Source organism: Anopheles moucheti, chromosome 2, assembly GCF_943734755.1.
Source record: "Anopheles moucheti chromosome 2, idAnoMoucSN_F20_07, whole genome shotgun sequence".
In the NCBI taxonomy this organism is placed as follows: Eukaryota; Metazoa; Arthropoda; class Insecta; order Diptera; family Culicidae; genus Anopheles; species Anopheles moucheti.
The window spans coordinates 43,687,131-43,709,337 of NC_069140.1; the positions used below are offsets into that span (position 1 = coordinate 43,687,131).

The 22,207-nt window shown below is 43.6% G+C and overlaps 5 protein-coding genes across 7 annotated transcripts; 2 read left to right on the top strand and 3 right to left on the bottom strand.

Moving 5' to 3' along the window:
- Positions 1-422: 422 nt before the first annotated feature.
- LOC128299771 (elongation factor 1-alpha-like) lies at positions 423-8,761 on the bottom strand. Of its 2 annotated transcripts, none has more exons than XM_053035845.1 (4): positions 8,633-8,761; positions 3,285-4,306; positions 2,998-3,203; positions 423-1,905 (listed from the first exon to the last, which is right to left on the bottom strand). In XM_053035845.1, exons 2-4 carry the CDS (start codon positions 4,105-4,107, stop codon positions 1,546-1,548), a joined length of 1,389 nt encoding a protein of 462 aa, XP_052891805.1. In that variant the 5' UTR covers positions 4,108-4,306; positions 8,633-8,761; the 3' UTR covers positions 423-1,545. The 2 variants fall into 2 exon arrangements, with proteins under 2 accessions (XP_052891805.1, XP_052891804.1); XM_053035844.1 differs by lacking the exon at positions 8,633-8,761 and adding an exon at positions 7,654-7,793.
- Positions 8,762-9,669: 908 nt separating this feature from the next.
- LOC128299686 (GRIP and coiled-coil domain-containing protein 2) lies at positions 9,670-14,736 on the bottom strand. Its single transcript, XM_053035719.1, has 5 exons — positions 14,710-14,736; positions 14,517-14,625; positions 10,460-14,442; positions 10,270-10,378; positions 9,670-10,209 (listed from the first exon to the last, which is right to left on the bottom strand). The coding sequence occupies exons 1-5, from the start codon at positions 14,734-14,736 to the stop codon at positions 10,163-10,165; spliced, it is 4,275 nt and encodes a 1,424-aa protein (XP_052891679.1). The 3' UTR covers positions 9,670-10,162.
- A 499-nt stretch (positions 14,737-15,235) lies between these two features.
- Positions 15,236-16,409, top strand: LOC128298123 (armadillo repeat-containing protein 7). 2 transcript variants are annotated; one of them, XM_053033861.1, is made up of 3 exons: positions 15,236-15,267; positions 15,346-15,454; positions 15,525-16,409. In XM_053033861.1, exons 2-3 carry the CDS (start codon positions 15,346-15,348, stop codon positions 15,956-15,958), a joined length of 543 nt encoding a protein of 180 aa, XP_052889821.1. In that variant the 5' UTR covers positions 15,236-15,267; the 3' UTR covers positions 15,959-16,409. The 2 variants fall into 2 exon arrangements, with proteins under 2 accessions (XP_052889821.1, XP_052889822.1); XM_053033862.1 differs by lacking the exon at positions 15,236-15,267 and having other exon boundaries at positions 15,313-15,454.
- A 163-nt stretch (positions 16,410-16,572) lies between these two features.
- On the top strand, positions 16,573-17,127 carry LOC128298426 (follicle cell protein 3C-1). Its single transcript, XM_053034175.1, has one exon. It carries the CDS (start codon positions 16,573-16,575, stop codon positions 17,125-17,127), a length of 555 nt encoding a protein of 184 aa, XP_052890135.1.
- Positions 17,128-17,235: 108 nt separating this feature from the next.
- On the bottom strand, positions 17,236-18,028 carry LOC128310754 (60S ribosomal protein L44). The gene is made up of 3 exons (XM_053047470.1): positions 17,942-18,028; positions 17,526-17,699; positions 17,236-17,439 (listed from the first exon to the last, which is right to left on the bottom strand). The coding sequence occupies exons 1-3, from the start codon at positions 17,942-17,944 to the stop codon at positions 17,302-17,304; spliced, it is 315 nt and encodes a 104-aa protein (XP_052903430.1). The 5' UTR covers positions 17,945-18,028; the 3' UTR covers positions 17,236-17,301.
- Between the last annotated feature and the right edge of the window lie 4,179 nt (positions 18,029-22,207).

A 22,207-nucleotide genomic window follows, 5' to 3' on the forward strand; every position in this document is an offset into this window, starting at 1 on the left:
TTTTTTTGTTTTTGGTTCGCGTTCTGCGCGAAGAGGACATCTAGTTCGAAACTTATAGCACGATCCAACTTTCACCATTGCAAAGGAGCAAATGACAAAATGATGAAGAATAAAACGAAACAAAAAAGAATCTGCCCAATTCCACACATAATACACCAAAACAAAAAAAAATGCCCAATGATATTAACAAATGTAAGAACACAACAAAACAAAACAAAAACACAGTTTTAGGATCGTAAATGGTCTTTTCTTGTTCATTTTCGCTCATATTTGATGATGCCTGCGCAATCTCCGTTCGTTGGTGAGTCTTTTTTGGCTTGTTCTCTATTGTTTCTCCTTCGATGTTATCACGACCAACGACGAAATTCTTTGCTAACGAAAAAGGTTAATTGCACAAAGTAAAACTGTTCTCAGTGTTGCAGTAGTGCCCTACATTGGAGGAGCGTATTTGTTGTTCTTCGTAAAATGTTTTGCCATACTTTTGTCTTTTTTTTCCTTCATTGCCTGTGTTTAGGCTCCCCTTCTTGTTTTATGCTCAGGTATCGATTCGATATTGATGGTGGAATTTAAAAACAAACATACCGCTGATTCGGCTATTCAGTTACTGATGGTATCGCTAATACGCCATTGCCGTTCAAAATATCATCATGATCGTAATGAACCCAATTGGTTGGTTCGGAACTGTACTAACACTACGGTAGCGGTGGCGATCATGTTGCTAATTGCAAGTGCAACGACAACGAAGATGATGCTGTGCATAAGGACGTAGACGGTTGCGATGGTGTCGGGCTGAAGGAGGCTGGCGTCGTCCATGATGGTGCTGGTCGGGCCGCCATGCCAGCTTCTGCCAACGGTCTCGTCAACAGGCTGCCTCATTGCTGCAGCGACCGTGTTCCGGCCGTCGCCATTTTTCCTCCGAAATGCTTTGCGATGGTGGTAAAATAAATTAGTGACCGATGAGAATAGTGACAGTGAGGGCGATGGTTTGAGGGAAGAGATATAGCCGGAGCTTTTCACGCTCATTGCAGATGCCGCCCTATCCGCTCGGCCTTCGCCAATGTCTTTGGGTGTGCGCGTGGCAACCGCCGGTACCGGATGGCCACCTTCGAGCCATCGTGCGATGGAGGAGAACAGTTCCAGGTTGTTGACAATCGGATCCACCGCGCTGGACAGTGGACTGACGATACCGCGTTGTTTTAAATTATTACAATTATAAGTTTTATCAGTACAAGCATGGTTAAGTGGTAGTTTATCGTTAATATTAATTCTTAGATTATTATTTAATAATAATAATAATGAAAGATTTTTCTTCAGCCACGCCGTTACCATCACACCATCGTCGTCGTCATGTACGCGGTCAGCATCATCTTCATAATCATCATAATTATTATCTTCTAATAATAACGTAGAGAATTGGATATCCATTTTTATCGCTGCTACTGCTACTGCTGCTGCTGCTGCTGCTGCTGCTGTTGTTAGTACTGCTAGCTCATACTCATATTCCTCTGCTTCTACAACTAGTGACGGATGTTGCTGTGTCTCTAGTTATTTCTTCTTCTGGGCCTTTTCGGCGGCCTTCGTTACTTTACCGCCCGATGCCTCCTTAAAGTTGACCGACTTGATGACGCCGACCGCCACCGTCTGACGCATGTCACGCACGGCGAAACGGCCGAGCGGCGGGAACTCCTGGAAGCTTTCGACGCACAGCGGCTTGCTTGGCACCAGGTTGACGATGGCAGCATCGCCGGACTTGATCGACTTCGGGTTTTCCTCCGTCACCTTGCCGGAACGGCGATCACACTTCTCCTTGATTTCCGCAAACTTGCACGCGATGTGAGCGGTGTGGCAATCGAGCACCGGCGTATAGCCGTTGCAAATCTGACCCGGGTGATTCAGGACGATGACCTGCAGAGGCAAAAAGTCGAAAAGAGAGAGATGATGGGTGGAATTAAAATTTGCTATTTTTAACAAGCCCAACAACCTAACCGCAAAGAGAGTTGATTAAATTTGTTTTTTTAGTTCCTGATGGACCATTATACTGTTTTAGACGAGACTGCCAATAAACCACATGATGTGCAACGAACCACTCAAGATAACCGTGGTATATGAACAGCTAGTGCACACGACTAGATCACGCCAAGGTTTTAGAAGAACTTATCAGCAATATACACTCCAAAACGTCACGAAAGTGCCAGTAATGATCCTCATCAACGCCAGGGTCTCGTCACGCTAGTTTCATTATTAGCTCCACCGATTTTGCAAAACAAAATTGTCCAGGCTCCCCCACCCCAGTTGTGGTTGAAGAGACGCCAATTCAGTATTAGAAACATCCGTTTTGTCTTCTCGCATGTCAAAAACATGGCTTGCTCCGGAGGCATTATCAATGAAATAATAAGCCGGATGACATACGGTGATAAAGGGATTATGAAATCATTTATTCTGTCTCCGGGAAGCTCAGCCTTGACAGAGGTAGTAATGGGTGAATCTGAATTAGAGTCTTGCATCTAATCCCCCTACCCCATCAGTTGCCAAATTGGGCCCAGGTACTATTACGGGTAAGGCCTCTATGGGGCCTTCCTCATTCCTCACAATGATTCCTCCCTAATGATTTATATGCAAGACTCATCTCGAAAGATTAATTAAAGACAGCACTAGTGACAGGAACCAAATCAGGGAGCGATCACTTACATGATCTTTCATAAATTTAACGCCGATTGTTCACCCCTAGGAGATATTTTTGTCCACAATGTGTACGCCCATATATACGTCAATGGACTTTGACTTTTCCTATTTTTTTGGTTCACAAACACAGGAAAATTGCGTTACACAAGAAAGAGAGAGAAATATTGCATCCAAAATTAGACATCTCCCTATTTTGAAGCCGACATGCCGTTTTGTTGCTGTAAATGTGCACACTTCTATGCATTTCTGCGACCTATTCTAACATATTTTCTCGGTTTTCGAAAAAAAATATGAAAAAAAAGATATCCTTCTTACCTGAGCAGTAAAATCGGAGGCACCCTTTGGTGGGCTAGCCTTGGAGTCACCGGCAACATAACCACGGCGCAACTCCTTCACCGACACGTTCTTAACGTTGAAGCCGACGTTATCGCCGGGCAGCGCTTCGGACAGTGCCTCGTGGTGCATTTCGACCGACTTCACCTCAGTGGTGATGTTTACCGGGGCGAAAACAACCACCATACCTTTGGGAAAATGAGAGCGAGCAACAGGAAAACAACATTAAACAGTGAGCGGCTGGAGATCTGAGCATTCTGGAAGCTTACCTGGCTTCAGGACGCCGGTTTCAACACGACCGACCGGTACCGTACCGATACCACCGATTTTGTAGACGTCCTGCAGCGGCAGACGGAGTGGCTTGTCGGTGGGGCGCGACGGCGGCAGAATGTTGTCCAGGGCTTCGATCAGCGTCTTGCCCTCAGCCTTGCCCTCCTTGCGCTCGACGGCCCATCCCTTGAACCACGGCATCTTGTCCGACGGTTCGAGCATGTTGTCCCCGTGCCAGCCCGAGATCGGCACGAACGCAACCGAGGCCGGATTGTAACCGATCTTCTTGATGTACGAGGACACCTCCTTCTTAATTTCCTCGTAGCGTGCCTCGTGGTACGGCGGATCGGTTGAGTCCATCTTGTTCACACCGACGATCAGCTGCTTGACGCCGAGCGTGAACGCCAGCAGGGCGTGCTCGCGCGTTTGGCCGTTCTTGGAGATACCGGCCTCGAACTCGCCGGTACCGGCGGCAACGATCAGCACGGCACAGTCAGCCTGCGACGTACCGGTGATCATGTTCTTGATGAAATCGCGATGTCCAGGGGCGTCGATGATCGTCACGTAGTACTTGGCCGTCTCGAACTTCCACAGCGCGATATCGATCGTGATACCACGCTCACGCTCTGCCTTCAGCTTGTCCAGCACCCAGGCATACTTGAACGAACCCTTGCCCATCTCCTGCGCTTCCTTCTCGAACTTCTCGATCGTACGCTTGTCGATACCGCCGCACTTGTAGATCAGGTGACCGGTGGTGGTCGACTTGCCGGAGTCGACGTGACCGATGACGACGATGTTAATATGAGTCTTCTCCTTACCCATCCTGGCTTCTTACGTTCCTCTGCTGGCCTCAAAACAAAACTATAGAATCCAACTAAAACTCAATCTCTCTCTCACACACACGCTCTCTAGACGCTTCGTTTTTCTTGAACGATATCCGTTTTCTGGTGCTTTGTTTTGATGATGCCGAGGGGGGACACACTTCTCAAACGCTCGCTCACTCGTACGATTTGCCGAAAATCTGCAAATATTTTAGACAAAACAACAGAAAGAAAATTATGTATGAACCTTTGCAGTGAAAATAAAACTTATGTGCAAAGAATATAAACTTTATTTCCAAAACATAGAGCACCGGATTGCTTCCCGCTAGCGAACCTTTTCATCCTGTTCACATTTGATGTGCTTAAACCGTGCGGTTATCTGCTTGGACTGGACCATCAGTATCCAGCAGACGTAGGACATCAAGATAACGTGAAAGATCCTCATTTTAGTTTTGTCACAAATTACGCTCCACAATGCACCAACATACACACGCTGGAACCGGTAACGTATTTCTTTCCGCCTTCCTGCAATTGCTGGAACAAATACTCCAGAATGGCAATTCCAGGATTCCAGGCACAGCTATCCAGCAAAGTGGAGATTGCTGAGAAAAGAACGCACTCAGTCTACCACGTCGTTCCGTCGCTGTGACTGACCAACACTAGACTGAACGTGATCATCGCAGACTGTCTCTTGATATGGCGGTTGTCCGAAAAACGCATTCATTGGTTTTACGCTGCTTGCTATCGCAACACAAACAGAACAGCGTGCGGTAACGACCGAACGGAGTGAGAGTTTAAAAAAAGATGCCTTTGAAAATGTTGAATGTTAGTCAGGCTGTGGCCGTTATTGTGTGCGTTCAATAGGGGGGACACATTTTCAACACGGTGTCAATTATTTTAGCGCCTTCAATGAATATGTAAGTGAAGTTTTTTTTTGAGGTAGAGGGGGTGTTACATATAATCTCGAAATTTGACTATTATTTGTTAGCTAACGAATGTTAAATGATGATTAAATATGTATTTATTCTACTGTAAATTATACATATATATTCTTGTACGAAAGAGTCGACACTACACAAACAAAGTGGCCGCAATAGAAATCGTTAGCCAATTTTATTAAAATTAGTTTCATTTATTTTTTTCTCTTACGTTAAAATCCATATTGTGAGCCATCATGTATTTAAAACAATTTCCCAATATTTCATGCTAGAATAACACCAATCGGGACCGTTGGTAACACAAGGGCCCGATCGAATATTAGCATCACGAACAAATCTGACTAATCAATCGAACATCACCGTAGCATGTGATGGGAGGAGAATGAAAACAGCACGAATAAAATTCACACTTTGCTTCATCAATAACCGGTGTCTGGAAGAACGACTTTTGACCAAGCAAGTCGCGCTTATCTCAATAAAGATGGTCTGCCGAGTGGAGTTTTTTTTCTCCCAAAATTTTGTTCATGCGTATGAACAGAGACTGTTTACTACTGCTGAATTATTCTTTCAACCGACAGCAAGATTATTCACCTCACACTGGTAGTTCTGAAGCATATTACCAGTTTCGACCGGTCAGTAAATGAGCATATAAACAATATGTTTTGATGAAAATTACCCATTACTATCACTATCAGTAGTATTGCTACTTTGTACCCTAACGCTTTGTTCTTTAGAATGAAATTAAGAATAGAGTTTTTTGCATCAATCAGCTTTCATTCTTTAGTTCGTTTGAACATCTTTCAAATATGCAAGTGTATTGAATATTATAGAGACCTCTAATGTATTCTAATGCTTAAGACATAAGGATGAAATATAACCAATTCGTTGGAAAGTGAAGTAAAATAAAACGTATAGCTCACATGCCTGTTTGTTGAACAAGCTCCACAGAATCATCTCTACTGTAGAAAAAAAAACAAACTCTCTCACTCTCTCCCTTGCTCTCGCTTTTATCTCCAACGAGGTAATATAAATCGATACTACTGTCTTCCATGAGGTGAATGTTTCTTCACGACAAATTCCTCCTGCACGCGATGGAGGCGCCCAGTACTGGACAATTAAACGTGACGCTTTGTAACTTTGTGACTTTGAAGGGTCCACAGCTCGACGGAAGATAGCTATGATTTAGTGTACATGAATGCAATCGCAATGGAATGTGTTTCAAAGTTGTGAGATTGCTTTAGATGCCACCTTTCTCCTGACCCAGCCAGCAGGAAAAGAGTTGGCGGAGGTCGTGACAAATGGACCGACTACCGACATATTCTGGAGGCGATGCTCATGCGCACGGCAGTCTGCATGTGTGGGAGAATAAATTTTTCCAACGTTCTGAAGTAATATTTCACACGCTAAATGTATTCCGTTTTATAAATCTTATCTTAAAGTAGGATGTTATTGGATCTGTAAGGCTGTAACTGTACACAGGCATATGGTTAGCTTACCGTTAGCTAAACTAAAGCTATCACCAATGTCTACAGAATGTTATAGAGAGCTAACACCAAAGGCTCTCAACAGGAGGCAGCGCCATCTGTTGTTGAGCGCTACCCAAAGAAAGGTTGTTGGGGATCTTGAGGATTTCGAAGGTAACTGTGGGAATTTCCCCATCAAATCATTAGGGAAAATGCTTAATTGAGATTGTATGTCTACACTTTTAATTGAAAATTTCAACAAATTTTAATTTTTTTTTTAATTGTGGATTGGTAGCCGGCATTTTCCGGTCTCAGAGAGACTGTGATGATACCAGAGAAAGAGAGAGAGAGAGAGATAGAGAGCTGCGATGTGATTTTACCACCCGGTGGTTATTGATTTTCGGTTCCTACATACCTTCAACTACGTTATAAATTGAGCGGTTGTCAGCCTGCCTCGTGTGGTATGTGTATCCAAGTCAGCCATGTTTTATACAGACCCCACCCCCCTCCCCCCTCACCATACCAACCGAAGCAAGGTTGCTTTCTACAATCTTCAATCGATAAAACTAAAACAAAACTGAAGGAAAATGAAAAATCTTTCCAATCTCAGTATCTACAATTCATACATTGCATGCAAACAGGCAAAGGGGGTTTGAATGATACACCTATCGCCGACATTGATTTTTCCCAGCCTCATTACAAACCATCCTATTCCCGGGCGAATGACGGCGGCTATACTGCCCTCAAACCGGTAGACATCTTGCTTTTTCGTTGCGTGTGCTCACAACAGTTTTGACGAAAGACGGCTGAAAATTGCCGACCGTTATTTCCGTGCGACCGTCCTCCCGTGGAACCGGCCCACCGTTACGTTTCGCACACACTCTTGCTGTGTCTAACCGCGGACTGCAATTCGCGTACCAAGAGACATTGTCTCCCGCTGGCGTGACATGTCGGTATAAATATAGAAAAGCACATTTTCTACTCAACGGCCACGAGGTAGCAGCAGTTTTGCGAAAACCTAACCTAACATTTTGCATCCACCGTTCCGATATCTCGCCTTTACCGGGAAACGTGTCGGGGTGGGAGGATTTGCAAATGTGCAACTATATAACAGTTGGCTTGGGAAATTAATGAATTACTACTTACAGATTTGCGGCCCTTCTCGGTGCACAATCGGTAAGGTCAAATGCACACAAACACACGTACACACACGCACACTGACACGGACGGGCAAACTCTTCTAGCAAAGCAGCACTAGAAGAAGGACGAAACTGCACCAGCGCACGTTCGCTTTCGATACTAGCGGCGAAATGAGCTGCTGGGCTCCAGCCGAGGTTTTCACAAGTTTCCCTCTTCGCTGAACAGTTTCGCAAGGTTAGCTAGTGCTTTCCTGCTCTCGCACGTACGCACGTAGTAGGCTTGTGGCTAGTTTTTCTTCTTTTCTTCAACACCTAGCTATCCTTTTCTACCATATTTCACGTTGCCCGGCACGCCAGTTAGCGGGTTGAAATGGATTTCCTGGTGTCTAGATGTTTCCTCGATGGTTGGTGTGTACCTATTGGCTGGACTAAATACGTCAAAAATGCGACGTTGAATTAGTTTTCCACACAGTCAGCCATTTTCTCCCGTTTTTTTTTCCCCGAGGCTTACTCAAATGTAAAAAAAAATGTTTCACCTAGGAGGTGTGCACTCGAGCAGTAGTAATTGCTCAGAAAATCAGTTCTCTCTCCAAGCAGCCACACATAAAAAGTATTACTATCGCAGAGACCAAAATGACGATGCCATCTACCGTTCTAATTTGCTTTCAAACGTTGATGTGAAAATTTTTGGAAAATCCAGCAAACACACTGCAACACAACTGTGGCCGGCCCAAAACATGGCACCGAATGTGCCATCGGAAAACTCGTGCCCGGCCGGTATTGCAACATGTTCCGCAACGCCACGTTTTCACGAAATGTTACCAATTTCCGTACTTAAAAACTCCGATGGCACTTTGCTTTCCTGTTTTTTTTTTGTTCACCGAACCGCTTCTCAATCTAACTAACAGCTGCGTTTTTTGGTCGATGATTTTCCAGAAATTTTCACACAATTTTTGCAAGAGCACACAGAAAAACGTTCCACTTACCACGAGCACAAAGGAGTGAAAGGCCGAATTTTCACTTCACGTTCAGAACATGCGCCGACCAACGTGACGAATGAATCCAACCGTGGTGAGCAAAATTAGCGTTCATCCTGCGAATTCGCCCTGAGCCGCACATTGGGACGAAGCACCCGTTCAAAACCGTTTTTGCTCTTTGATAGTGCGGATGGCATATGTTTTGCGAGTTTACTTGCTGCATTCGTCTTGCGTATGTGTGTTTGTTATTTAAATATAGCTTAGACGATTTTTGGCATATCTAATGTCAAAATCCACTAACGCAGCATTCAATTCATTCCCAAATCACACTATAAACCTGAAAACATAGAAAATAATCATTTATGCACATTGTTTAAGAGCAATTCAATCACGATGTTAAATCGTAACAAATTTTACTTACATTATTGATAGAACGTTGTACATTGTCGCCGGACGGTACTATTCAGCCGCTATTCCCACCGGTTTATCTTCAAATTTAAATTATGTATGTACCGGACACTTTAAAATTTGCGTCATTTGAATCTTGTTACTGTCGCGTACACAGAGTTCATTTGCACAAACTACTCTCCCGAGCCACAGTTTCGCTTAATTACACGCGACCGGTGACTTCTGCCTTCGGTTGGGGTAAACATCCCCATGCATAGAAGCGAGACAGGCACAATCAGCGCGCCAGACATATAAAGTGCTATGTATAATTCGAATGGTGATACCTTCCGTTCACCGCTGGGATCGATGGGATAAACGGCAGGAAGAAGCAGATAAAATCGCGCATGTTTTGCTCACCATATGAACTGCGCCGCACGGACACACTCAGGAAATGGATGAATCGCCTTTTCGCACTTGCCAAATTTGATGGGCATTTTCATTCACGAGACAGAACGCGAGTTCACTGCTCCCCTGGTTTCTTTCGTTTCCGCACGTTTCGTCTTTCCGGTGCAAATGATTGTGCGTCTAGCAGCAAACGTTTAACCAGCATCTTTCAATTTAATTATCAAGACAATCAGACGAGCGAATTTGATGTTTTTTTCTAACTTTATCTCACTTACAAATAACTTTATTCCATTTTTAAAGAAAACCTTTAGCTCCACCGCCAGTGATAACATCTATTTGCAACTAAGGTTCAATAATGTACAGTAAATTTAACTATGTATTAAGGACACAAACTTCATTCACCGAACCTTTTTGACTATTAACACGAAAATAATAATATAACAAAATGTGACCACAATACCCTTCAGTTAAAACTATAAAACAACACGTTCGGCTTATTTGTTAGTATTGATCGGTGCAATAGCAGGTTAAGAGTGTATGTGCGAATAAAATTGTAAAGGGACTTTTTTTAATTTGCTAAATCCGGACGGGAAGACCGATGGGAAAATACTCCAATCGAATGGCAGTGGCGTATACACTGCGTAGGAACTATATAGCTAGTTGTAATGGGATACATGTTTGATGCTAGATCAAAACTTTAGCGCTTAAACCAGGAATGAAATAGATAAAGGTATACTCGATTTGCTACTAACTCCACAATATCCCCGTCCAGCCACGACCATTAGCATCAGAACCTACAAAGTAAGAATTGACATGTCATTATCATTTATAAACATTAGCGTCCCGCAACATACCTTTAGCAACGTTCTGCAACTTTTGTGTTTCCTCAGGACTTAGCTTAAGTATCGTGTTTAAAACCGGCACCAACCTTGATCGCTCGTCTCCATTACTTAAAGTTACAAACTATCCACAGAAATAAAAAGGAAAAAAGAACAATTAACCTGTGTGCAGAAGTAATTGCATTTCTTCATTACAAATCCATACCTTGAATATCACATTTTTCAAATATTCTGAATTGTGCACATGGGCCTCCCGTTCAATGGAACGTTGCTGCCGACGGACCTCCTCCTTCAACAGTTCATTCAACTGCGTTAACTTTGCAAGATCTTGCTCCGCTTCTGCTAATACGGCGGTCAAATGACGCACTCTGCTTTCTTGCTTGCTGAGTTGTTCCTTCGTGCGCTGCAGTTCGATCGTGGGCGATGAATCCCTGTTGCCGAACGTGTGTCCCTGCTGCTGATCACTTTCACCGTCCGCCAGTACAACAGAGGCCGCATCGTCGAACGAAGTGTTTAATAGCTCATCCAAAGGAATGACATCGCGACTGTTGCGTCCACGGGTCGCAGAAGACGAGGAAAGCTTTCGTCGCCAAGGGATAACATTTCCGGCTGCCAGGTTAGTACTTTCCGAACCCTCCCCATCTTCCCTTTCCATTAGCAGCAGATTAATGCGCTGCTCATCGGTGAACGGGCCACGATTCGTACCACCTCCTGATCCCATTGTAAGAATGTTATTGTTTAGAAGATTGTTTCTGCCTTCGATGCCTGGTAAACTATCCGATAATACCTCAGAACGGTTGTGCATAAATTTTTGCAACTGTTCTACTTCTCGAACGTGACTTTCTTGCTGCTCTTCGAGCTGCTTCTTGTAACACTGGACGAGAGTTTCATGCTGAATGCGTTGAGTTTTCAGTGCTTCCTGATGGTCCAAATTTGCTTTGCGTGATTCTTCCATTAACGATTCATTGTGTAGTCGGCTTTCTTCAAGCAAGCCCAACAGCTCTTTGCAGCGGTTCTGCGTGCGATCTCTTTCATGCTTAAATTCCGCGTTACTTTTCGACAAATCGGTTATTTGCTTTAAAAGGCCCTGCTGTTTGTTTTCTACAGAATCTAGCGATCGTCGCAATTGACTCAATTCTTCCTCCAGTTCCTTCTCCCGGCCACTGTCCTTATTTTGGTTCTGTCGCAGCACGGATTGAGCACGAATTTTGTAGCTAGCAAACTCAGTCCGAATGTCGTCCAATTCTTGCTGCTTACCGGTCATTTCCTTTTTCAACTCACTCAGCTCACTTTCTATGCTTAATTTTTGTTTAAGCAACGTATTCTTTTCCATTTCCAACGAACCACAAATCTTCTGCTTATCAGCTGCTACCTGCTCTAGCTCAACGCGATTATTTTCTACCTTTTGCTTTAACCGATCATGCTCGTCGCTTAACTCTTCCAACTGCCCAGTAAGTTCCATACGCTGATGTTCGCTTTGACGCAGTTTTCCCTGCTGAATGTCCACTTCTTGCTTTAGCTCTCGGGAATGTTTTTGCTGCGATTCTAAACTTTCCTCCAGAATGGTGAGCTGCTGTTTGAGACTCTTCGTCGAATGTTCCTGTGCATCGATCGTTTCTTCAAGCTCTTTCACCCGTGTTTTCTTCGCCTCCAGCTTGCTGTTAAGCTCGGCCAACGAACGCTCGTACGCTTCCATCTCGAGCGTTAGCAGGTTCGCTTTCTTCACTCCAAGTTTCGACCGCTCCAATTCGGATTTCAGCTCCTTCTGCTGTTCCATCGTATCGGTTAGTTCTTTTTCCTTTGTTTTGAGGCTTGCTTTTAGGCGCTGGTTTTCTGCATCAATTTCTTTCTTCGCCAGTTGAAATGCTTCCTTTTCGCGCTTTAGATTTTGTATTTGTGTTTGATATTCTCTGATAGCAATCTCTAGTGCAGTTCGGTCTTTACTTGTGCCTTCCACATCTTTCTGCACCTGGTCTACTGTTGCCAATTCGATCGATTTTTGCTCCAGCTCTTCGCGCAATTTAGCCGTCTCCTGTGTCATGCTATCAAGATGATCTTGCAATCGATCATTTTCCGTTTGTAGTGTTTGCAAATTCTTGGTAACGGTTTGCAGCGAAGAATCAGCGCCAGTCGTGACGGTTGAAGATTCTTTTTCATATTTTTGCAGTAGTACCGTTTGTTCTGCTACCTTCTTTTTTAGCTTCACCGCTAACGAGCGTAGCTTTATGTATTTCTCCTCGAAACTCTCGTCGATCTCTCGCAACCGTGCAACGTCTTCCACGCGTGAAATGGTCGAAGTGGACATTACATCACTCTGTGCATCGAAACTAATGTTCGAACGGTTCATTGCAGCGGCCAGCTCGTCTCGTTGTCGTTCAAGCTCCGTCTCTTTTTCAGATAATAGTTTTTGCAATTGATCGATTTTTAGCTTTAGCGGTTCTACTTCAACCGTTTCGGCGCGAGAAAGCTTGTCTTGTAGTTCGGCAATTTTTGAAAGCTGCAAATTAATCACTTCCCCTCTATCTTTTAACATTTCGTTGATTTCTTTCAGGTCGGAAAGCAATTCGCCGTTCTCCGTTTTAAGCCGATTACAATCATCTTCTGTCTTCTGCAAAATTGATGAAATGGATTCATTCTCTTTAAGAGCTACGTCCCGTTCGGCTTGCAAGCGATTGCTTTCGGAAATTAGCTGGTCCTTCGTAGATTTGCACTCCATTTCCAGAAGCTCGCAGCGTTCCATGGCCTGCTTCGATGTTGAAATGCTTTTCTGAAGCTTTTCGGCTAGTTGAGCCAGCTGCGCTTCTAGGTTTTGATTTTCAACTACTAATTTTTGCACAACCTGCTGGTGTTCTTCAGCCAGCTTCGAGGATTGGCTCTGTAGATCCGATTCCAGTGAAGCGATTTGTTTTATCATATTTTCCTTTTCTTTTCCCATAGTAAATAATGTTTGAGTTGCATCATCTAATTGCACTTGTATTGCTAACGATTTTTCACCATTTTCCATAGACATCTGGGAGCAACTTTCCCGAAGACGATTGTTCTCCTTTTCCGATTCCTCTAATCGCTTTTCCAAGCCAACAACATTGGCTTGTAAAGGTTCGTGGAGCTTTTTATATTGTTGTATTTGATTTTGCAATTCTTCCTGCACTTGTTTGGCTTGTTGTTCCAAAATATTGGCCTCTTTTTCGTGCTGTTCGAGTTGTGCAGTGATGCGCTTTTGGGATTCCTTATTTTCTGTCAAAATCTCTTCTTGAGATTGAAGCTTTGCTTTTAAATCGAAAATTGTCTGATTGGATGTTTCGAGATCTTTTCGAAGACTTTCCTTTTCGTCGCAGTCGGTTTGCAATTTACTTTCATATGCTGACAACTGTTCTCGTTTTTCAGCTTCTCCCGATGCAATTATCGAATTCAAACGATCTATTTCGGCGCGTAATTCTTCAGAAGCGTTACTATCTGTAGCACCATTATCGTCCGTTTGATCCTGGTTATCAACCGCATTATGTTCCAATTGTTGTGCTAGTTCTGATATTTTTCGCTCTAGAGTTTCATTTTGCTCCCGTAGTTCGATTTGCAGTCCTTTGTGCTGTTCAATCCTCTGATCAAGGTTACTTTTTTCCAGCTCGAGCAGACGTATCTTTTCGAACAAAACGTTCGATGCGTTTACCAAATCTTTCTGCCATTTTGGAACCTGTTCCGAATATTCTTTGACCGTTTTGAGTAAAATCTTGCGGTCCGATTTCAGTAGCAACAACTTTGCGTTGATCTCTTGCACTTTGGCTTTGTAGAGCTTTAGCTTTCGAATCAATTTTTCCTCCCTCGGTGTTGGGGTTGATTCGCCCAACACCGTTTGACTGCCTTTCACCTTTATCAATTCCTGTTCGAGAGCTATCCGCTCCTTTTCAAGATTTGAGTTGTCTTCTTGCAGTTCGTTAAAACGTTCCAGCTTTCGGTTCAGCTGCTGCATCTCCGTTTGGATTGCTTCAGCTTTGTTTTTTTCATCACTGAGCTGCACATTCAGCTTTGCTATTTGCTTTTCTAATTCATCCACTTTCATCGTTGCCTGCAACTTTTGATCCATGTAGGAATCGGCCACCTCTTGCATCGCTTTGATGCAATCCTTATCAGCATTCTTTTGGGTTTCAAAGTGATCCAACTGCTCTTTGAGACGCCGGTTTTCCTCTTGACATTCTGAAATGGAAAGTGTTGGTAACAATTTGCGTGTCAGGTCCAAACCAGCATAAACTAATTATGTTTCATCATACCATCTTTCGCTTGTTTGGCTTTCTGGGCAATACCAAGCAGACCTTTACATTTCTTCACCAGATCTTCTCTGCTCAGATTATCGAACGGACTAGGCTTCCGAACCGAGTCCTGCGAAAAAGAGGTCATCGAGTATATATTAATATTGCAGTGACATCAGCAAGTGAGCAAATAACGTAAACTCAACACAATCACCTGATCCGAGCCTTGACTAGTGTTCATGATTTCCCGGTATTTAGGCACGAATAGCTGCAGGAAATCTCACAACTCAATTAAGATAGCTTTTGCAAGGCATAGTGCTGCTGTAAAAGTACCGAGATAAGGCTGGAATTACAATTAAACGTATGTGCTACGATAGCAAGAATACAGAATCGCCTTCACAGAATTTGCCAACGTTATTATTGAGATTACAGTGACAATTACGTGTCAAACATATGGAAGCAGTTAAACTAAATTGCCAAATTTTAGCAAAACAACAAACAACCGCGTGGATGACGTTGTATTATTCGGACATTTGTTGAAATGGTTAACCTTCATAAATTCACTCATTGTATTGCAAAGAAGAGGTTTCTACATAAAACATGAAACAAGTTTCTTTAGCTGCCTCTTTTATGTACAATATCATGGAATCTGATACCAGGAATATTCGTATGCTCCAATTTTGTGCATGAGTGTACTGACGTTTCTGTCTTGACATCGTATTGTAGAATGTTTTGTAAACATTGGAGACTTGCGGCAAAATAATACTTCTCGGTACGAGTTCGTGAGATATGTAAATCCATCCCTTTGAATGATTCTAATTATTCCTTCTTATATGTCCTTTTATTATAGATGTTCAGCACTCAGGAGCGTCTTAAGAGACGTACTCCCGCTGGAGGTATCAACCGAAAAACATACCTACGTTTGCTGGTGGATGAGTATTACGAAACATCGAACATAGGTACACGCACAATCGACAATCGTTAACCTCTGTTTAAACACTCATGCGAATGTTATTTTCTTTGTTTTAGAAGCACAACAGCAGGTTACGGCAAATCTAGCAAATTTTGCTTACGATCCTATAAACTGGAAGTTCTTGCGGGAGGCAAAAGCGCACGAACTGTTTTACGAAATTGTTCAACAATCGCTGGCAGGAGTAGTGGATCGGTTTCTAGTGCTACATGCTATCGTGGGGCTGGCAAATATTTCTCTCGATCCAGTAATTGCTGAATACATCGAGCGAAGCGACGGTCTTGAACAGTTGCGAGCATTGTTGGAAAAATATCGAACAGATTGTGAAATAGTTTGCAACGGGTTGACGTGCTATGCCTTTTTGCTAAATGATAGGAGAACTCTCTTACTGAAACAGAACAATTGTTTGTTAAGCCTACTAGAACATTTTAAACGCGCGGCAAACTCTAGAATTGTAAATCTTGCCACGATATTAGTAAACGATCTTAGCTAGAACAATGCATTGGTCACAGTTAGTGAGACGGATCAGCAGCGCTAAGACCACTGTTCATCCTGTGGTAGGGACTGTGTTCAGTTTGTCGAGAATATTTCGCGAATCTGACGTACAACAGTTTGTGGCACTAACGGGGGATCGCAATCCAATTCACGTAGCTGACGTAACTGACCACAAAGAGCAAGTCTTCGTGAATGGAGCCTTCCTGAATGGTGTCATTGCTGGGATAATAGGCACTCACTTTCCGGGCTTTGTGGTGACGACGCAGAACTTTCGTTTCCCGAACCGTTGCCACCTGGACAAGGAAGTCCACTTCAGCGTGAAGGTAGAGGAAATGAGGAAAATTGTAACTGTTTCGTATGAAAGTAAACAAAACGGCATCGTTGTTTTCGAAGGCTATGCAAAATTGTTTGCCGTGCGACGCTGAAAATAAACAATGCTTAACGAAAGCGACAGCATAAATTCACATGGAATTATTTTGTTTAAAAAAAATGTTGAAAAGCTAGTAAATAGTACAATGAAATAAATTAACTTTCTCTAGCGCTCTACATGCAGACTAATTTCAGACCAAACGTTTGGCTTTACGATTATTCAACCTGCAGTTGCCGTTCAAAATGCACTGCATTTGGAAAAGTTTCGGTTTTTTGGTGTTTCTGATCATCGTCGCTTTTGGCCGAACGTCGGCGAGTGGAAAATATTCCAGATTTAGACTTGCCGACGTACAACGAAATTCAGCCAGCAATGTGCCGTGTACCTGTGCCATCTTCCTTACCGGTCAGTTCAATCGGTTCAACCGTACGGAACAACCGAAGGGCAATCCAGGAATTCAGCTGGAGCTGATGCAACACTTCCCCTGTACGACATCCGGCAACAAGCAGTGCGCGAACAAATGTTTGGACTCGATCGTGAAGCATCTACCCAACTCCCAGAACGTAATCTGTGCCACAATCGATCGGGACTGTTTCCGTGAGCGTGCCTATTTGTTTTATCAAAACTGTGCACCCCGATGGGTGAACAGCAACCTATCTGCCGGGAAGGAATTCTGCTGCCAGAACGACAAACCAATGCGATGCAGCCTGATGGCGGAACTTATACGGCAATCGTTGCGCGAAAACAACACCAACACTACCAGCACCAGTTCCGACGAACAGAGCGTATCAAACCGGTGATATATAGTGCGGCGGAGGAATAAAAACGATAAATGCACAAACCAAATTCAAGCGTTATGTTGTAGTTCCTCACATCATTCCTTGCTCGTCGCGGGGATCTCACACGCCGGAAAGGGATGAAACTTTATTCCGGATGATTTTCGCACAAACAAATGCACATTCCAGGGTCAACACTTAGAACTGGATCATCTGTCCCTTGCGCTTCTTGTCGCCACCGAGCTCGAAATGTTTGCAACGCTTCAGCGGGGTCTGTTTGCGGTACTTACACTCGACACATTCCATACGCAGTACGATTTTCTTGGTGGTCTTAGCCTATGGGTGGAAGAGAAAGCACATCGTAACGTGTGAGTAACGTTCGTTCTGTGACATTCGACCGCACAGCAATTTGCACGACTTACCTTCTTTCGGAAGATGGGCTTAGTTTGACCACCGAAACCTTTCTGTTTACGGTCGTAACGACGACGACCCTGGGAAGCCTGCCTTTCCTTAGACTTTTTGTACTGTGTCACCTTGTGTACACGGTGAACCTTGCACTTTTTGCAGTACGTGCGGCGCTGCTTCGGTACGTTAACCTGCAATACAGACCGGATAAATTATTAACCGTTTCCTAACGAACACAACATAACCTTAGAATCCATCTAATGCACAGATTAAGGCAGTAAACACCGCAAGTGTTTCTTCATGTATGCACTATTTTAACATGCGGTTTCATGAACACTGCTTGCAGCACAATGTGGGTCGGTATCGAATCTAGTTTGTGCCATTATTGGATCGCAAGATAAACGAAATAACGCGAAAATAAGCCATCACGTACCATATTGGATGTTCTCGTCGATTCAGTCACAAACGAAAAGAGGAAGCACAGCGCCAGCGATAAACGTCAAACCACGAACGACAGCTGATGACAGCATGCGAGTTTCCGGCACAATGACAATCAAGAAAATCGGGACTAGCTTGCTAATTTTCAAGCAACAGCAACATTTAAAAATTCGAAAACACTTTCGAACGTAAATATATTTGAACTTTGATGGTCTCGTTAAAATATCTTTATGATTTAAGTTTTGGTTATTTTTCAAGTCTTGTCCGATTAAATTAATGTATTCACGTTCCATGATTAACCAATAGAAGCACCTTTACTACTCATTCCTTGGATTAAAAGTAATATCAAAGATATTTAATGTTTTGGAGTTTACAATGCTGATGACTGATTTAGACTTGTATTGCCTCGCGGCCTGCCTCATAGCTGAATAAATAGTTCTGCGAGTGGTAGGATCGATTGAGTCAAGATTACATCAAAGATCGAATGTCTTGTTAACTTTACGTGACTGTAATATTTAGGCAGCTCATTACATCTATTGTGGTAATGTCTAAATGGTGTCAATGATTTTCAATGATAGTCCTCATTTGTGATATAAAAAGTGTGTTGTTGTTTCTGCTTATAGAGACTTTGCGACTTGCGGCGACATTCGTCTCTTTGATATAAAAAGTGTCATGTATCATGTGACCAAAGGTTCACATAATTTTTCAATGATCCCAATTCCGAGTCCCATAGTTTTTATATTGAAACGTCTATTAAATAGATTTATAAGTACCCTGCATCGGCAACGAAATTGCTAAACAAACTAGTAATCATTGCACAACCGAGTAATAAGTACGTGGTTCAAAGTACTATTCCCATGATCCAATGATTAAAAATTTGTTTCTTCCTGTCCGGTTTGACCGAATTTACACGACCCCCATATACTGGACCGTTGGCGTCAGGAGAGTGAATGTCGTCTGACACCGCATCAAATAACCATAAGACCACCTTTAGTGCCGACTCATTACCGTAATGTCCTCCGTTGGTGGTAATCGTCAACTGTTGCTGTGGCGAGCAATAACTGACTGTGTCCTGTTCTTCTTTACCGCCGATATCTTCCCGCATCATACGACTGGCCCGGTTCGGTACACAAACACACACCTTCCAAGCCGTTCGTTCGTCCATGCGTCCAACCGTTTCCTTTTTGGAGGACAATCACGTACTCCTGTTGGACGGTCGATGCCACTTGCGCTGTTTGCCGCGAGTTCCTTGGGCAAATCGTACGCAAAACTGTGCGTCTTCTTCGCACATAAATTGTCATTTTATAGTTTTGATTCGAGTAGAAACGCTTATTTTTTCTCGTTTATTTACCAAATATACCGCAATCACCCCCCAAGCATGCTGCATGATCGCACCACTTTTCCACTCATATTTTCCTGCTTGTTTGTGGCGTACATTCTCCGATGCCTCATTGCCTTTCGCTCTCCCGGCCCAACGATCTTCATACAATTCCTCGTGGATGGATCACTGGTGGCTGTTGGATTACATTAAATTTTTACCTTTTTTTCTCCTTTACTTCTCCGCTTCGTCATATGCCGGCATCATCGGTGCGAATTGGTACGGAACCAACCGAAAGAGAGTTGCACTGGAAATGGACCCGAGTGTGGAGAGAATGGTCGTCCTTACCGAGCCCAGCACGGTATCATTGCCACCCCGATTCCTGGGGCCTCCACACCACAACAAAACCACCGTGGTGGTGGTCAAGGTATGAGTAAAAAGGGGAAAAATAAATAAAATAAAACGTACCCCTCTTCAAACGATACTTCATCCTCTGGGGGCCACTTCTGGGAATCGGTCTGACGCAACAGTGCCACCTCTTATCATGTAGTGGATTCGTTCTCGGTTTCCTTCGCCTCTGTTCCCTGATTCCGTTGATTCCGTTGTTTATTTTATTATTTCCCTCCACACTTGGATTCCGTTCCTGTGTGAAACTTACCAACCTTCTTCCCTTCTTCCGTTTGCCTCCTCCGTTTAACCGCCATTCCTTTGGAGATCACTTCCCCCCTCCGAACATCACTGCAACTGCTTCACTTCCAAAAACCACCGGACGATCTCATCCCTGCCAGCAGTGTAATCTTAACGTCCACTGGCAGTGATTCGATTGCGACTTACGCATTAATTTGCAACATCGCTTACACCACTGCTCTTACAAGGGCTTGTTTGCTGAAAGGAATCATTTGCTGATTGTCCATGTTCTTGGACTCTCCACTACCCGGAGGTGTTCAGATCCCGGGGCGGCAAAACAAGCTGACCCAACAGTGTTTGCGGTCCCCAAAACAGGACAGCATGATAAAAAAATGGTTCCATGTTTTGCTTCCTGCTTTTTTGCTGTTGTTATCTGTCTTAAACTACAAACAGGCCTTCAAGATATTTTGCATCCAGGGCCCTCATTTATTGTACATCAACTATCTGATCGATCTCGTTTAAATGCATGCATATAGAAAAAAAGCAAGATGATAAACACATTGTAAAGCGACGCCATCTTTGTGGATCTATCCGCCCCCCGGAGCACCGATCGCAACCGATCGTGGCAATCAAATCGTCCAGCGAAAGGACGGATAATGCCACCGCACGGAAAGTCCTCCCGGTGATGGTCCCGGTAAAGGACGGCAACAGAGGCGATAAAAGTCCAATAAAGGAATCTGCATTTCTTCGCGCGGAGTGAATGGCTTGACTGGACGATTGTGTTCAATGCGCACCAAAAAAAAAAGGGGGAGAAGAAAAACGATCCACCGGTGGAAGAAAAGAATGGAATGGAGCGGCGTTGAATCGGGCGAAAAATAATTTTAAACCGATCAAAACGCTTTATTGACAGCCTTTTTTGGCGGGAACAGTATCTGGAAGTTTGGGTGGAAAGTCGTGGGAGGGGGCAGAAAAACAGGGTGGTGATGCACCAGTGCGACAGCCAAAAAGGGATCTTGCAATGGTTTTCGTTGCACGCATCGGGCGCACACCTAAGCGCAACAGTTCAATAAAATTATACGAGCCCATTTGCATATCGTGCCCGATGAGTTGATGAGTGAAGTTTTGTGTCTGTCCCGGTTGAACCGCCCGGAACAGTAACCGTCCGGTTATCAGATGCACTTCCATCCTGCTGTTGTGTCTTTGACCCGCACTCCACGTTACTTTGTGGTGTTCCCGGGATGGCATCGCAATCTTTGTTTGCTGCTGCCCGGCTTGACCCTCCGGTGGACATATTTCGTTGCTGTTGGCTAAGAGTGTAGGCAAAACCCACTTCGATCCGTGCAAAGGAAGGCACATAACAGGGTAGGACAGGATAGATTACTTCCCGGAAGCAGCCCTGACCCAAAAGCGGCGCTTCATTTGGTGGAAAGTGAGACCCATCAACGGAGAACTGGACCGCACGATTAAGACGATGGAACCCGGAAATGAAATGGAATAAATTAGATACGAGGCACGTAAAATAATCCTGCCAGCCAATGTCCGAGAACTACAGAATTTCAATGGGAAGAATGGTAAAAGTGCAAATTAATTTGAACCTGAAATCTCTCTCGCTTTCTCTCTCTCCCTAATTCTCTCTCTTTTTTCTCTCTTTTGGACTTAACGACCTTCTAGGTCATGCCTGCCATTTCTGGCTTATTAGACATAGTTTTACCCCTTAGTCACGTAGTCAGTCCTTGCTACGGGGGATTGGTCCGGATGGGATTTTGGACCGATCCTGTCGTGTGAAGACCGGCGTCGCTACTAATAAACCACCGACCGAACAACAGCACGATTTGTTAGATTGTTTCCTTTTTTCCTATAAAATTATTTTTTGTAATGTTACTTCTTTTTTTTAGTGGCATTACAGCCTCAAAAAGTCTAGGCCTATTGTTTCTGGATTATTTGAATATATTTACCCGCAGCTGGATAACCAGTCCTATGTACTTAATACAGGACAACATAAACTTATTAATGGCGGACGTTTTAGAACCTCATTGTGTAAGTTAGTATAATTTTTTTTATCTTGTATTCTTGTTATTTCTTGAATGATCTTCGTCCATCAAACAAATTGTTTTAAAATTATAATAGCTATCAAATAAAAAAAAAACACACGATTTTGATCGCGATGGAAGTTCGAATTCCCTTCGACATTGCGTCACTGTTCGACCGGTAAGTTTAGAACAGATTGTTTCAATAGTTGCGTGGAAAGATTACGAGAAAGTTAACACACCAAAGAATGTTGTAAACTAAAACAAAACCCTTTTTTTCATTCTGTCA

Bases quoted from the DNA above. Each gene is read 5' to 3' on its own strand.
- LOC128310754 (XM_053047470.1), bottom strand. The intron at 17,440-17,525 runs GTAAGTCGTGCA...TTCCACCCATAG, and splicing joins AGCCCATCTTCCGAAAGAAG to GCTAAGACCACCAAGAAAAT.
- LOC128298123 (XM_053033861.1), top strand. From the start codon at position 15,346: ATGTTCAGCACTCAGGAGCGTCTTAAGAGACGTACTCCCGCTGGAGGT. The intron at 15,455-15,524 runs GTACACGCACAA...TCTTTGTTTTAG, and splicing joins TTACGAAACATCGAACATAG to AAGCACAACAGCAGGTTACG.
- LOC128299771 (XM_053035845.1), bottom strand. From the start codon at position 4,107: ATGGGTAAGGAGAAGACTCATATTAACATCGTCGTCATCGGTCACGTC. The intron at 3,204-3,284 runs GTAAGCTTCCAG...ATTTTCCCAAAG, and splicing joins AACCGGCGTCCTGAAGCCAG to GTATGGTGGTTGTTTTCGCC. The intron at 1,906-2,997 runs GTAAGAAGGATA...TTGCCTCTGCAG, and splicing joins CCTCCGATTTTACTGCTCAG to GTCATCGTCCTGAATCACCC.
- LOC128298426 (XM_053034175.1), top strand. From the start codon at position 16,573: ATGCACTGCATTTGGAAAAGTTTCGGTTTTTTGGTGTTTCTGATCATC.
- LOC128299686 (XM_053035719.1), bottom strand. From the start codon at position 14,736: ATGAACACTAGTCAAGGCTCGGATCAG. The intron at 10,379-10,459 runs GTATGGATTTGT...TTCTGTGGATAG, and splicing joins TGAAAAATGTGATATTCAAG to TTTGTAACTTTAAGTAATGG. The intron at 10,210-10,269 runs GTATGTTGCGGG...CTTACTTTGTAG, and splicing joins GTTGCAGAACGTTGCTAAAG to GTTCTGATGCTAATGGTCGT.